This window comes from Dendroctonus ponderosae, unplaced genomic scaffold, assembly GCF_020466585.1.
Source record: "Dendroctonus ponderosae isolate FM_Combo_2020 unplaced genomic scaffold, Dpon_F_20191213v2 Dpon_F_20191213_7, whole genome shotgun sequence".
Taxonomy (NCBI): Eukaryota; Metazoa; Arthropoda; class Insecta; order Coleoptera; family Curculionidae; genus Dendroctonus; species Dendroctonus ponderosae.
The window spans coordinates 4772847-4788405 of record NW_026018916.1 but is presented as its reverse complement, the minus strand read 5'-3'; the positions used below and the strand labels follow the sequence as shown (position 1 = coordinate 4788405).

Below are 15559 nucleotides of genomic sequence, written 5' to 3'. Positions count from 1 at the left end.
TTATGATATTCTCTGTTTTTTATGTATGATTGGTGTTCTTTGAGTCTTTTGTGTAATGGTCTTGAGGTTTCTCCTATATAAAATTTGCTGCATTCGCAAGGAATTTTATAAATTACATTTTTTGTATTTTCAATTATATCATGAGGTTTTGTTATTTATTTTATTTTATATTTATTTAAGGCATTTTATTGTTACGTTTTTATTGGGAAATCCTAAACTGCTTGCTTTGGTGGCTGCAAATTGTGATGTCAGAGGGCCCGAACCGATACTAATTTTATTTCAAAATTATCAGAAACGAAGAGCCAAATTGAAATTTTGCACGAACAGTATTTTGCTTAGAAACGACCAGAAAACTTAAAAATATTATTATTTTCAAATGTTTACTACCGATGCTGAACTAAAACACTATTTCATCCATTTCATCAGTATCTGCTACAGTACAATGTGTACCTACAAAATTTGGACGAAATTAAATGAATTGTTTGAAAGTTATAATAAATTTTGAAAAACCTATTTTATGTTCAAACTTTCCAAGAAAAAATCAGCGTGCAAAGTTTTTAAAAAATGTTTTCCCATTCAACTGAGAACTGTTTTTCAGGTTTTTGTTACATCCGAGTTACGAACGCTGGGCATATCCGAGATCACTAAAAACGTCCCAAACTCCAAGCTGACGATTTTCCTAGCGGAGCGACTGTTCAAAGGCGAAACCTACACTGTCGACCTAAAGTTTGCTGGAAACATTACCAACAATCTGGTCGGGTTCTACCGAACCAGCTACACAGACCTGAGTGGGAACATTAAGTAAGGAAATTAAGTTTTGCTTCATTTATCCAGCGCTTAAAAAACGGCATTTTTAGATGGCTAGCCACTACTCAACTGGCCTCAGTTTACGCCAGGACCGTTTTCCCATGCTTTGACGAACCGGCGTTTAAAGCTTCATTCGAAATAAGCGTAGCCAGAAGAACCAATATGACGGTACTGTCCAATATGCCTCTGAAAGCCATTGAACCCATGTAGGTACAATTTGCTTTAGAGATTCGTGCGTTAAAGTTTGTCCACTTTATGCCACAAATTTGTTACCCACCAGTTGCTCTCTACAGCGACTATTTCTGTCCATACGAAAGAATCTTCACTCTTTTATTCCTTTATACATTTTTCATTTCCACCTTCTTCACTTACTTAGTCGGATTGTACATTTTGTTTGTGGCTTGAAAGCCATTAGGTGGAACATAAAGCTTTGTACGCACCACAGCCATTACGAACATGGTTGGTACCTTAACAGCTAAATCACTTCAAGTTTCCTTTTTAATAGAAACGAAACAGGATGGGCTTGGGACCACTTTGAGGCCACCCCGCCCATGTCTACTTATCTGCTAGCCTTCACGATTTGCGACTTTGGATATATTTCGGCTACTTCCGCCACTGGGCCGGTGTTTAAAGTGTGGGCCCCAAAGGACGATCTTCCGAAGGCGCAGTATGCTCTGGATACTGCCCTGGAAATAATGCCCTTTCTGGAGCAGTACTTTGGCATAAAATACCCGCTGCCTAAATTGGACCTGATTGCCATACCGAGCTTTGGAATGGATGCCATGGAGAACTGGGGGCTGATCCACTTCAAGTACAGTGTGTCTTACTAAAGATGGAAATAGCCACATTGTACAACTTCAGATGTAAACCAGGTTGAGCCCAGTACGACCTGTTTTACTTTTTCTAGTAATTGTTTCCGATAGCGCTCATTAATCTTCAAATACAGAGAATTGCCCCTATTCGCAAAGTCGTACCAAGCTGGGTTTACACCTGAAGTCACTATTGGGTACCCGAAGCAAAAAAGTCCTTCACGTTGTTTCCATCTTCATTGAGACACTCTGTCTATGTGAGTTTTGTTTTTTGACTTGGTGAATTTTTATGCTTTTCTCTGAAGGAAATCCACTTTGCTCTTTGATCCATTGTCGCGCAGCATCAAAACCAAGAGCGTGATTTTTGCGAAAATCGCCCATGAACTTGCGCATCAGTGGTTCGGCAACCTGGTGACGATGGAATGGTGGTCCGACTTGTGGCTCAATGAGGGTTTTGGTACTTTCATGGCCGAAGTCACTTTAGCAAGTGTAAGTGACCACTTTAGCACGTTTTTACTGCAGCTAATCAGCCGCAATCTGTGCCTGCAGCTTCGGCCCAGATGGCACGTCTACAGCAGTCTGCAATTGAGAAACGCCTACACAACGCTCTACTTCGACAGCCTGAAATCGACGCAGAGCATAGAGAGCAAGGTGAGCAGCAATGCTCAAATCGAGCAGATCTACGACACCTACATAGTAACGAAGAAAGGAAGCAGTATTTTGAAGATGCTCAACCATACGCTTACCAACGAGGTGTTCCAGAAGGGACTGCACAACTATTTGAAGAAATTGTAAGTTGCAAAGACGAGTACTTGAGTTCAATGTTTCAACTTAACTTATGTCACATTCCCAAAATGAAGGTGCGTCGCGCTTTAGGCCTGAGTAACACTGTGTTGTTGCGCTTTTGGGTCGTTGCAGCTCTCTGGGTTAATGAGCTTCATCTCATTGGTTAATGGGATATAACTCATGGCCGATGATGGAATTTTAACATCTAACAAAAAAAAGCCCTCAACATATTGCTTTTGCGCATACGATTGCTTGATTTGGTCTAAAACGGGAAAATCCAGAAATTTTGATGAAACAAAAAAATTTCAGAGCGATGAGGGTGACGAGTTTTCCAAATTTTGATTACATGCTTTTGCTTTCTCTGGTCGTTTTTTGAGGAAACCTAAATTTTGTCGAAACCAAGAAGATAATTTTGTTTCGATTTTGTCCCAAATTCAAAGGTGAAACGCTCTAAAAAGACGATAAAGAAGACTCAACTGTAAAGACGACGACTTTTCTTGTAAAATCCTTCTTTTAACCTTTTTGCATAAAAGACACAGTTTGCCAGTATTTTCTGGGGTTCTGAGCGCCGATAAACTTCAGTTTCTAACATCCACTACGTTTTATTTTTCTGAATTTTTTCAGCAGGAACAACATAAATTTGCTTTGGTATTTTCAGCTCGTTCAAATCAACCAACCAAGACGACCTGTGGGGTTTATTCACCAAAAGAGCCCACAACCAGAGCCTCATCCCGGAAAATGTCACAGTGAAAGCCTTGATGGATTCCTGGACCACTCAAAGCGGTTATCCCTGCATATCCGTGAGGAGGAATTACAGTTCCGGTGAGTTTTTTTACTAAAAAAATTGACTAGTAACCGGCGATTTGGCAGGAATCGCAACGATCAGTCAAACGAAGTTAACCGAAGACATCAAAAGCAACTTTGAGGAGTTGTGGTTCGTACCGATCACCTACATTACCCGGGAGGAACGAAACGTCGAAAGCACCTGGCTGGAGAACGTGAGAGAAAAAGCACTCAACTTGTCCAATGTAGGCAATGAATCTTGGATTTTGGTCAACATAGAAGAAACTGGTAAGTTCTTCCCAGCCACTCTTCCAATTGCTGTAATTTGCGGGTTCTCCTGCAGGTTTCTTCAGAGTTAACTACGACTTCCACAATTGGAACCTTCTGAGCAACCAGTTGCGAAGAAACCCGAACAAAATCCCCATTTCCAATAGGGGCCATTTGATCGATGACGCCTTCCAGTTGGCCAATATCGGCTATTTGAATTACACAGTTGCCTTCAACTTGGTCAAGTATTTGACCATTCAAGAGAAAAATTACGTTCCGTGGTATGCGGCCTTGAGGAATATGGAAGAGTTAAGGTACGACTCAATTCTACAGTGTGAGTGTGCTTTAATTTCCATTTTCAATTTGCAATCAATCGACAGAGAAGCTGGAAACTGCAGCTCTACATGGATGGATTTTTAATAGTAAACGGAGAGTCATACCTTCTTAAGTTATGAATTTCATTTAAGCATTTTTGGATTGGGTGCTTTTTTGCATTAAAAACTACTAAAATCCCAAAATAAGTAAAGAATTTGCAAAAATGTTCACACCTCCTATACAGGGTGTTTACTTAGTTCTTGAAATTGCAGCTTTTTCCTTAAAAATATTAAAAAATCGGTTGAAAGCCTTCTGTGTTCAATCAGTTGATTGTAACACGTTTAAACTATCAAACGGCATATACAGAGCGATTAAAATAAAATGGTCACTGAAAACATGTACGATTTCGAGCTAATCTTGAGCATGCAGTGCTTTTCGGCAATTTGGGCGTTTATTTTTCGATGCATCATTTTTATATCCATGTAAAACAGATGTTGTCGGAGACGGAAAAAAAGTTTCCTCTCTCTCCTATCACTTTTTCCCAAAAATCTTCCGAGGGAAATGTAGGAAAATTGCGGTCATATTTGAAAACACTGAAAAATGGAATATATGGAATTATAATTTGGAACTGTTATTTACAGGGTGTTGGCCAAAAAAGAGGCAAAAAGTGATGTACAGTAGTTAAAACTTTTCATCTGCTAAGTTGAACTCGAGGGACTTATAGAATAAAAAAAATATTATTGAAAGCTCTATTGACATTGGGCAGCCTCGGTTTGCAAAATTTTCCCTCTAAAGTGCTAAGCAGAGCTGACATTTTTTTCAGCATAGAGCAAACATGGTTTAATTGAGCAGTTGATATTCAAAATTCAACCAGGCTCAACGGAACTAGCAATTTTGGACTTTTTACGACGGAACTTTTGGAAGTATTGAATTTCGATTGTTTAGATTGTTCCAACGCGTATCCTTTTTGATGACTATTCGGCTATTTGTAACGGTTTCAGAGATATGACAATTTTTCGTGTGCTGAAGGTGTTTCGTGAAGAATTGAATACTTTTTCTTCACAAACACGCTGCTCAAATAATGACCCAACGAAATTTTGCGCAAATTTCGTTCAAAGGGACCTCAGAATATGTTGTTGTAAATATTCAGGGCTTCTTAGGGGGCAAAGCCTTTTTTTCTTTTCCCGCATGTTTTTTAGTGGGACTATGTACGTTTCTGAACGCTCTTGAAAAAATCAGTTATTTTTAAAGTTTAGGAGATTTGGCGATTTTTCAGGGGCAACATTCTTTGAGGATTAATGATGTTTATAAATTCGTCCAAGTTATATAAAATGATCAAAAAGACGCTAATTAATAAAAATTTCCTTTGAAAATTCCCAGCTTTGGAACTAAAATAGCAGAAAATGTTTTGACAAATTTTCGATTTTTTGTCGGAAATATCTCTAACCAATTAGCACATAGCTATGAGCGCTAAATGCTTCCACAAGGGCCCAGAAACTCTTTCAACCAATACGCGATTTTTGAGCAGATTTCAAGTGGGATATTATGGATTTACTCTTTCAAGTGCAGATTTTTGAAGAATCCTTCACAAAAATCGTATTTTGCTTGTTTAGGGTCATTATTAGCAACTACGAATACTCGGGTATCTACGACAACTTCATTCTGAGACTGGTGAAGCCGATGTTTGACGAGCTGGGAACCTCAGAAACATCAGAAGACACTCAGAATGAAAAGCTGCTGCGCCTGCTGATCATCACCTCCGCCTGCCAGTTGAGATACTCCAAGTGCATTCAATGGGCGCGATCTCTTTACGAGGACTGGATGAACTCAGACAATGCGAACACCAACAACATGTAAGCCATGCTTCAGATTGTTGGCTTCAGAATCTGGGCTTATTACTCTTTTTTGGGTCAGTGTAAATGTTGACTACAAGTACATAGTTCAATGTTCGGCAATAAAATCTGGAGGGCCGGAAGAATGGGATTTCCTCTGGAACAGGACCAGGCTGCCTTCAATGTCTGCAGCCGATCTGGAAACGGCCTATTTGAGTTTGGGCTGCACTTACGATCCGTGGCTAATCAACAGGTATTTGGCTGTTTGGGGGTTGAAATGTGTTGGTAAAAGTCTCAATAAATTAGATACCTGGAGTACTCGCTTAATGGCAACATGACGCTGGAAAACGTGCAGAACGTGTGGATTTCCATCAATCATCCTGTGGGAGTTCGAACGGGCTTCCAGTTCCTGCGGCTGAACTGGGATCGCATTTACTCCACCTACGAAGATATTTATCCAGTCTTCAGCACCATTTTCCATGACTTCGTTTCGCAGCTTTCCACGGAAATCGACTTGGAGGATGTAAGTTGCCTGGTGGCGTGTTCTACTCTTGCTTGATTCAACTGATATTTTTCTGCCCAGTTAACCACCTTCTACAAGCTGCACCAGAACGACCTGAAGCAAGTGGCCAACATTCTGCAAAGCTCAGTGGATCAAATGAAGGTGCGCATCAAGTGGAGGAAGAAGCACTTGGACTCAGTAGTGAATTGGTTGAAGGACAACAACTACTTGCATTAGTTCAATCAGAGTGGCTTTTTTATGAAGTTGTTTGTTTTGCGAACATGTAGCCAGTTAACTAGTTTTATTAAAAGTTCTCATACCCATTAATAAAGCCTTTGATATTGGCATTGGTTAGCCAACAGGAGGAGGTTGAAAAATTGAAACAACCCCTAGACTCTCGGGTGTATTTACAAATATTTACACTCAATCCCCGCTTATCTTCTTGCGCTTTCCTGCGGGTTTTGGCTGCCCAAATTGACGTCTTCCACCGAAGGCATCCCGAACATCAATGGCGAGTAATAAGAAGGAAACAGCGCTGAGTATTGCTGGGTAGAGGCAGCGGCAGGTGAAAAATAATGCTGGGGAAACAGTCCCTGTCTTTGGGCCATTTTCAAGCGCGTGGTCAGCTGCTTTTTCCATTTGGTGCGACGATTCTGCAAAAAAATCGAAGCATATCCGGCAAAGAACTTTAACTTTTTGCCTTACTTGAAACCAGGTTTTGATTTGGACCTCAGTCAAGTTGAGGGCTTTGGATAGTTCCATGCGCTTGCTGACGCTCAGATATTTGTCCATTTTGAATTCGCCTTCCAGTCTTTCCAGCTGTTTTGCACTGTAGGCCTGTCGGGGTTTTCGGTCTAAACCGGGTTTCCTCGATCGTCTGTTTGGTGGCTTCGGACCTGAAATTTTACACTTAAGAATCATACAGTAAAGACAAAAGTTTGAGGATTCTTTTGTGGCAAAGCGTTTGACTTTATACGCTATTTTCTTAGCAAAGACGCTGACGACTGGACAAGTTGAACTGTTCTGTTCTTAAGTTTTTGCTAATTTTAGGGAATTTTTCGCGGTAATAAGCTGTGACCGACAATATCTTCCGTATTATCCGACTTAAACACGCTAAATAAGCATATTAAAGAGTTCCTTAGGTCGAAAGCTATTCTGAGCGGAAAAAACAGATGTGAAAAGTTGATTTTTGGTATGTGAAAAACCGAAGCAAATTTCACCAAAAACTGTGTCAAATATTTTTTAAGTGAAATTTACCGGGTCTCTTATTCCAAGTTTGGCACAAAATGCAAAATTTCTCAAATCTTCATCTCTTATAGCATCGAAAATATTCTAATCTTTTCGATAGCTTGTAAATTGAGGAAACTTAATCCTATTTGAAAATTTGCCAAATGCGCCTTAAGGAAGTCGCAGAACTGAAACAGTATACAGCCGGAATGTTTACATAAAAACATAATATTTTATAGTTCAATTTTGTATGTTCCTTCAATAATATATTTTTAAAAAACCAGTGGCCAATGGCAAAAATTCACCCAAATTCAAAAATTTCTCAATGCATCAATGCCATAAATTCGACTCGAGAATTAATTTCATATGGTAGATAAAACATATTTTTCCTGTAAATATGCATGTTACAAAGATCTGAAAAGCTTGGAAAAACAGGAGAAAAGTTTATCAACTTTAAAAATTTTGCAAAATGTCCAAAGGACAACTCAAAAATTTACCCGGCGTATAAAGCCGATTCTTCTACAAAAAACACAATAGGGCCTAAATCTCTATATCTCTCCAATACGAAACCACTGCTTGCAAAAGAAGAAAAATCGACTGAATCTGATAATTTCCCAAAATTACCATAAAGTTCTTCCAGGGCTCTACATCTTTCGCCTAGAAACATTTTTTTACTCGGTTTTTCTACCTCTGTTATTTGCTTTTATACTACATTTTCGTCTAAGTTTCGATATCGATTTTTTGGTGCGTGATGTTTATTAATGTTCAGCGACTTTTGTTGTATTGTAACGTGAAATCTTCAGTGCTCGATATAGAACACCCGTAAATTTGGTTCCTCTTCCATCAGCAGTTTATCCATAATAAGTATCTAAACTTGACTTCATTGACCGCTTTTTTCAATGCACATTTTGCATAACAAGTTGGCTAAAAATATAAACTCACACGATCAATAGAGGTAAATTTTCCTTATAGAGCACATGAAATAAACATTTGCAAATGTGGGAAAATCAGAGGATTTAAAAAATCGCACCCTGTTTAACAACATCAACAAATTTCTTCCATTGCCTTTGTTTAATCAAATAAGCATACAGTTTCGCAAATGATTCTCACATGTTTCATTAATTTATTGATGATTCCTGCCAATGCTAGCGATTGATGTCACGTTTCGCCTTTAAAACATCTATTCAAGGCATAATAAAACAGCCATTAACACATTTCGCCAATTATTACCAGCGCACTTCATGTAGATGCTAATTCGCATTGATTCACACCTTATTGAACACGCCATTCAAATGTTGCAAACATCCAGTTCTCATAGTCGGCGGCCATTTACTATGCGTTATTCAGTCGCCCTGTATATGTGCCTAAAGCTTGCACACCATAGGCAAATGCAAATTTTTAAAGCTCTAATTATCCATAACGCTGTTGGAAACCATGGGTTTACTCAATCAATCAAAAGCGGATACCCAAAGCACCTGTGCTCTTCAATGGTAATACCCTTGGTCAATATCTTCATTTAAATATGACTCTTTAGTAGCTTCAGTAGCGTCACCATAGGTGGTAAAACGAAAGGTTTTATTGGGGAGGTTTTTGTGTGAAATTGCACATTTTACGCCAAAATTGACTTGGTAAGCCAACATTCGGATTATGTGCGACTTGAATGAAATTTTTAGGAATTAAAGGCTGAAATCGCTTCTATGGATGGTGATAATTTCAAGTTCCACCAGAAATAGGTTGAAAATTACTGTTTGTTGAAGGAAAGCGTGTTAATATGTAAAATTTGTAATTTACGCCAAAATGGACGTGGTTAGAGAACATTCTAATTTTGCCCGATTCTGCACTAAAAGAGTCAAGTTTGTGCTATAAATGGTGGAAGATTCAAGTTTCTGCTCGATCTGTATTGAAAGTTACCAAGATTTAAACAAAAGCGTGTTAACTTGGGCTTTGGGCCATATTTGATTTTGCTAGCTAACATCAGGATTTTTCTCGTTTCAATGAAGATAACAGAACTCAGAGACTCAGCGGTCTTCTATATATCCTGAAAATTTCAAGTTTTTACTATTTTTCGAATGAAAGTTATATTTTTTTAAGTAAAGCCTGCAATTGTATGAAATCGCACGTTTTACGCATTTAAACATTCAGATTTTGTCCGACTTGAATGAACATTCCAGAACTTAAAGGCTTAAATTTCTTTTATAGATGGTGAGAATTTCAAGTTTCACCAGAAATGGGTTGAAAGTTGAAAGTTACCGTTTATTGAAGGAAAGCGTGTAAATCTGTAAAAGTGGTAATTTTACGCCAAAATTGACGTGGTTAGGAATTCAATGAAAATAACAGGGCTCAAAGATTCAAGTCTTTTCTATATAAATCCTGAAATTTTCAAGTTTCAAGTTTCTACTCGATTTCGATTGAAAGTTATAATTTTTTAAATAAAGCGAGCAGTTGTGTGATATTGCACATTTTCACTATTTACGCTTGGTAAGCGAACATTCGGATTTTCTGCGACTTGAGTGAAATTTTCAGAACTTGAAGACTGAAATCTCTTCTATGAATGATGAGAATTTCAACTTTCACCTGAAATGGGTTGAAAGTTACCGTTTATTGAAGGAAAGCGTGTAAATCTGTGAAATTGGTCATTCTACACCAAAGTTGACATATTTCGAAATTATTCCAATTTTACACGATTTTGAAAAAATCCGAAGAACTAAAAGACTAAGACTAATTATTTTATACAAACGGTGGAAATTTCTTGTTTCTACTCGATCTATATTGAAAGCTACCAGGTTTTAAACGAAAGCGTGCAAAGGTGTAAACTTGGTTATTTTCAGCCAGAATTAATTTTGCAACAAACCATCAGATTTTTTGCGATTTTAATGAAAATAGTAAAACTCAAAGATACTACTCGCTTCTATAAATCCTGATAATTTCAAGTTTCTACTAGAATTCAATTGAAAGTTACGATTTTTTTAAGTAAAGCGTGCAATTGAGTGAAATTACACATTTGTCCGTTTTACGAACTTACGCACATTGACTTGCTCATCAAAAATTCGGATTTTGGGCGACTTGAATGAAATTTTCAGAACTTAAAGTGTGTTCCTTACACAGGCTGGTCCAAAAAGTTGAGAATAAAGCCGAAAATTAATAAAACACTGAGTTTCGTTTTAAAAAATCAAATTATTGTAGTTTAGAAACATGCAACTTTGCAGGTTTTTTGGGAGGTTTGTGAAAAACTGTTTATGAATTAAAACATGCCACTTCATAGTTTTTTTCGGTCAGTTTTGAAGCTCAGGAAACCGACTTTCAAATTCGCAGCAGTTAGTAGCAGGCAGCACCAATTTCTGCGGAACTCAGCAGCTTTAAAATGTTCATATTTCAGCGAATAATTCGAAAACCATAAATTTTTCGGACCAAACATTTCAAATAAACTTTTTCTATTGAACGAAATCTCCTAAAAAATTATAGCTAGTTACTACTACAAATTACTGGTAAATTGCCCCCTAATGACCAATGGCTTTTACAAAAAACATTTCTTTTAAAAATTAATAACTACTTAAACGTCGTATTTTGACGCACTAATGAGAGATCCTGTACGCAAAAGAGCTATTAAAGAGGTAAAAAATCTGCAAATGAAGCTACAACTAGCGCATTTCTATCTAAATCTGCGGGAGTATGAAAAAAGAGAGATGTTGTTCCTGGATGAACTTGAATGGGCATAGAGAGTAGATTGTTTTTCCGCAATCATCTCGATTTTCGAGGAGAAATCAATCAACTTTCAGTTGTCCTCTGAGGATGGTTTAAAGTGCAACTAATGTGGAAAAAACAGCTTGAACGCTACTGTTGAAGAAAAAAACCCGTAATAGTTAGTTTAAAGCCGCGTATGTAGTTTTATGGTTTCACACATTCGGATTCGTTCTAGGAAGCGAGTTTAAGACCCGGGTGTCAAATCATACTATGTGATTTATCTGTTTGTTTTGGTATTAAGACAAACTCTCTATTAGAGATGCTAATTTTCCCATTTTGGGACTTTATACTAACTGGTGGTCTCTGGGTGTATGTTTGAAATATTTAAGGGCGCTAATCGGCAAGCAAATAGGAGCGATCAAGGCGAAGAGAGTTCCGTGAAACTGTTCGGTTCTTGGTAGTGGGATCGGCCTGGCTGGAATGCGTGCTGCTAGTTGTGGTATTGATCCGACCAGCAGCAAACCGACTACTAACTTTTCATTCATCCCCAAACAAAAGCTCCAAACACCCAATAAACAATCTTTCACATCTGACGGCAGCTATTCCATTAAACGCCCTTACAGTTTCTTGAAAGGTGCAAAAATTATCTCATTTTAACGAGTTGTTTGCGTGATATACGGAATAACCGGTCGCTTCTCACCCGCCCCATTTTTGGGGAAGAAGGAGCGCGATTTTTCGTGTAATTATACGAAGTAATAGCATAGGAGCTTATTAATTGGATTTATCATTTCAACAGGGGCAAACAACTGGACTTTCATCAGCAGGTCCGACAGAAATTAGATCCGTTAATCAACTGAAACGGCCTTTTTTGTTATGTTTGGCTCATGTGAAAACGGCCTGTCGGCACTGATAAATTTGGCTATAAAGTATGAAAAACTGGGTAAAAGATTCAAGTAAATCCCTCTAAAAGTCAGAACATCCATGTGAGCTCCGTTGCGCGAAAAGCCTGTGATGAACAATTGACCACCAACGATCTTCTGAATTTTTTGCCAATATATTAATGCATGCATACATAATATTTGCGACTTTTATCTGATGTCTGGAATAGAGGCTTTAGGGAAAAACTAGTCGTTTAGAGCAAGATAGTTTACGACGATCCAGTTTATTTTCTATAGGGCCAGAAACTGATTTTTTTATCTGCTAGCCTGACCAGAATCAAATTGCTAATCTATGATTGGGTGCTAAAATGTATTTGTTTCATATTTCTCAGACTTGAAAAATCAGCTGTTTAAAAGCTGCGAAAAATAAATGTTTTTGATTGATTGATTGATGCCCTAAGAATCTAACGGATCTCAATTCAACAGAATTTTTGCGAAGCTCACGGAGCTCAAAACTAAGCTCAAACAAACATCTTTCATTTTAAACAAATATTGAGTTTCAGGCCAATTCGACTTAGAAGACAGTTTCCGAAGTACAGGGTGTTTTTTAAAGTCTACAGTCAGTTAAAACATCCGACATTTTTTGTGTTTTTAAATAGCATTTTTGTGCTGGTATTATCTCGTTCTCCGATATTTTCTAAACAAAAAATGTGTACTTGATGCAAGTCGATATCCTTCACCGTTTTCGAGATACTTTTTGTACTAACTTACTTAAAAATACTTGAGTTTTAATGTGAAATCGGTTAGAGATATGAACTTGAACCAAGAACACATTTTTATTTAGGTAATTTAGAAGAACAATCTGCTGCCAACAAAAAAAGCGATGTTTTAAAACAACCCAAAAAGTGTCTTTTTAAGCTTTTAAACTATTGCAGCCACACAACAACTATAGACTAAGCGATAGGAAATTTCGATTCCTCAATCTAAAAAAACCCCAAGAAAACTTCTTCTGATTGTAGTAAAACTGGGTAATAATCTATTAAGAAGAACGAAAATTTTATTTACACTTTGACGCCTTGTACCAGGGAAACTATTAAAAAAAGGAGACAAATGGGGCTGAATCGAAATATTTTCGTATTTGTCAAATTATTTCAATATCACCTTATATTATTTCATGTCGATGTCGAATGGGAAAAATTTCTAAAATGCTTTTTCAAAAATTTTGTGCACTTCAAAAAGCGCCTATTAAAAAGTTACAAACAAGGCAAGTTATGAATAAAAAAATTATGGTTTTCTTTATTGGCGTACTAAAAATCTAAATCATTTCTTTCTAGAATTTGCATCTAAGAATCCAAAGAATTCACACAAACACTGTCTGTTCCATAAATGTACCGACATATCTTTAGGGATGTTAGGGGATATTGGGACAACAATTTTTCTCGTCTCATATTCTCTTCAAAAGTTATGGGTATATTTAGGAAAAAATTCTAGAAAATTCTTAAAAATTTAAAAATCTGATCGTGAACAAAGATTAAAGTAAATGTGTTTTTAGAATATTTTTCGAGTTCTGAGGACCGACTGTTGAAAAATTGCAAGAAAATAATGCTTTGCAATTCATAACAAACATTAAAGTTTCCTTCATTGATACACTACTAAATACACTCAATAATCTTTATCTTCGCCCAATTTCCCATTTTATTGGAGTCTTCCAGTCCCCAATCTTACCTGGTAAACCAAAAAGTTGACTAGAGCTCTTAATGTCCGACGGTCCAGCTAACCAGCTTCCATACAAAATAGACCCAGAACCGCTTTGCTGAAGCTGATAAGACAAAAGGTTGCCTTCCGCTGAAGCTGATTGTTCCTGGACGAGCTTCTGGCTCTGGATGTAGTCGAGAAAATGACTAGTTGGTTCCGGCGGAAGCGGATCCGGTCTGTGCAGCCTCTGCCTTTCCTGGATCGACTGATATAAGCCATCTGCAAACATTCCATGTTTAATCGAAGTTTTTCCGAAAATTTGCAGCTGCATACCAGCGCGATTAGCCGCATTAATGGGAGTCGGTTTGATGAACCTGATGGGTTCCCTTTTCCGATCTTCGTCACTTTCTTCACTGTCATTTTCAACGTTCTCAACCCCCGGGGTTTCTTCACCACTGCCCCGATTTAAACCGAGAATATTATCTATGGAGAATTTGTTTGTACTAGTGTTATCACAGTGTTTGTTCGCCTCTTTGGAGCCCAACACGTCCAAGCTGCTCTCTTCTGAGCTGAATCTGGCCTCATTTGCTTCTGAGCTGCACTCGGATATCTGAGGGGAAGTTGTGTTCATTATATCCATTCTGGAATAGCACAGTTTTAACACAGGATAATAGGGAGGACATAATATAGAGCTGAGTATTTCTTCTCTAGGATGGTTTCTTTAGGTTATTTGACTATATAGAGTGACTACAAGAAGTTCTAGAAGAATTCGTATAAAATTCAGCGGCTTTTGGACTTGGCCCAAACTCAATTTTGTAAAATAAAATAAATTGACCAAAATTATTAATAAAATTTGCGGACCCGACAAATTTTTCAAAAAAAAACGCTGAAAACTTTTGCAATTGTCGAATCTTAGATTGAAAAATGATCATTTGGGTGTCGATTTCAAGCAAAAAATTGCGGGGTTCAGCTCCAGAATCTCCAGTGTTGAAGTGAATATCAAAGAGCTGTTAACTTGAAAAAAATTGGAAATTTTGCATAGTTGTAACTAGAAACATGCAATTCTGAAGGAGATTTTGTCGGCAAAATCAAGCATACTTTAGTTTTCTGACCAAAAATCGCCATGGATTATTACACTTTCCTGGGACGACTTAGGTACTAAAAAAGCGCGTTGCCAAAGAATAGTTGCGATCCAAACAATCAAATTTGAGGCAAATTTCTTGGCATTTCTACTCACTTGAATTTTGCAAAGTTTCACTCATGTCCGTTTAGCCACTTTCGATAACATCACCAACAAGTTTTCCACGTTAAACACCCAGACACACACACATAGAACACTCGTAGAAAGATCGATTTTCCCAGATCGCAGTAAAGTACGCGTTAACAATCTGTTTTTACTGCAAGACAAGCGATTATCTCGGTCCATTAGCTGCCAGTTAGCACTTCTGTACAGGCTCCGCCTCGTCGTCATCAGTCCGCCCATCGGTTAGAGAAACCGGCTCTTAGAGCCCTTTAAGGGCTCACCAGATTGGTGTTTTGCCTGCTTTTAAATGCTCTATCGGCTCTATTCGCTGGCGGATTTCGCATCTGTACTCGACTAGCGGCTGAGGAGTGCGAACATCAAGCGGAACATACAAGAATGTGTTTCTTGTTGAATGATTAGCTGTTTGGGAAAAAAATATATGTATGGAAATCGGCAGTAGATGGGGGTATAAGAAGCAGATAATTTTATTTTTTATTTTACACTTTGAGGCTTTAGAATGTGGAAAAACTTGTAGCTGTAAAAATGTTTATTGCTTCTTGAAAATCTTTAATTTTACTGGAAACTGATTCTGAGAATAATTTTGCTTTTGAATTCACAGATTAGGCAGTTTAATTTTGTACTCTTTTGAAAGAAAAATTGATATCAGCTATAGGAAAATGTTTTGTTAAAGTCGAAAATCTCCATTAATATTTTGTCTAAAAATCATAACATCG

The 15559-nt window shown here is 37.7% G+C and overlaps 2 protein-coding genes across 2 annotated transcripts in view; one reads left to right on the top strand and one right to left on the bottom strand.

Annotated features, from left to right (window-relative positions):
* The window catches only part of LOC109539755 (aminopeptidase N), an 11838-nt gene extending 5410 nt beyond the window's left edge, over window positions 1-6428 (top strand). Inside the window, exons 5-16 of the mRNA XM_019907734.2 lie at window positions 599-801; window positions 858-1013; window positions 1313-1618; window positions 1922-2105; window positions 2166-2407; window positions 3061-3224; window positions 3273-3473; window positions 3529-3766; window positions 5381-5620; window positions 5682-5852; window positions 5906-6122; window positions 6183-6428. Coding sequence (XP_019763293.1) covers window positions 599-801; window positions 858-1013; window positions 1313-1618; window positions 1922-2105; window positions 2166-2407; window positions 3061-3224; window positions 3273-3473; window positions 3529-3766; window positions 5381-5620; window positions 5682-5852; window positions 5906-6122; window positions 6183-6338 — 2478 coding nt within the window. The 3' untranslated portion in view covers window positions 6339-6428. The remainder of the gene's footprint in view (window positions 1-598; window positions 802-857; window positions 1014-1312; window positions 1619-1921; window positions 2106-2165; window positions 2408-3060; window positions 3225-3272; window positions 3474-3528; window positions 3767-5380; window positions 5621-5681; window positions 5853-5905; window positions 6123-6182) is intronic.
* Window positions 6429-6493: 65 nt separating this feature from the next.
* LOC109539673 (homeobox protein engrailed-1a) lies at window positions 6494-15174 on the bottom strand. Its single transcript, XM_019907554.2, has 5 exons — window positions 14820-15174; window positions 13916-14223; window positions 13613-13861; window positions 6807-6997; window positions 6494-6754 (listed from the first exon to the last, which is right to left on the bottom strand). Exons 2-5 carry the CDS (start codon window positions 14220-14222, stop codon window positions 6536-6538), a joined length of 966 nt encoding a protein of 321 aa, XP_019763113.2. The 5' UTR covers window position 14223; window positions 14820-15174; the 3' UTR covers window positions 6494-6535.
* Between the last annotated feature and the right edge of the window lie 385 nt (window positions 15175-15559).

Coding starts and splice junctions, on each gene's coding strand:
- LOC109539673 (XM_019907554.2), bottom strand. CDS start 14,222: ATGGATATAATGAACACAACTTCCCCTCAGATATCCGAGTGCAGCTCA. Junction 13,862..13,915: donor TAATGCGGCTAATCGCGCTG/GTATGCAGCTGC, acceptor GAATGTTTGCAG/ATGGCTTATATCAGTCGATC. Junction 6,998..13,612: donor TCAACTTTTTGGTTTACCAG/GTAAGATTGGGG, acceptor GTAAAATTTCAG/GTCCGAAGCCACCAAACAGA.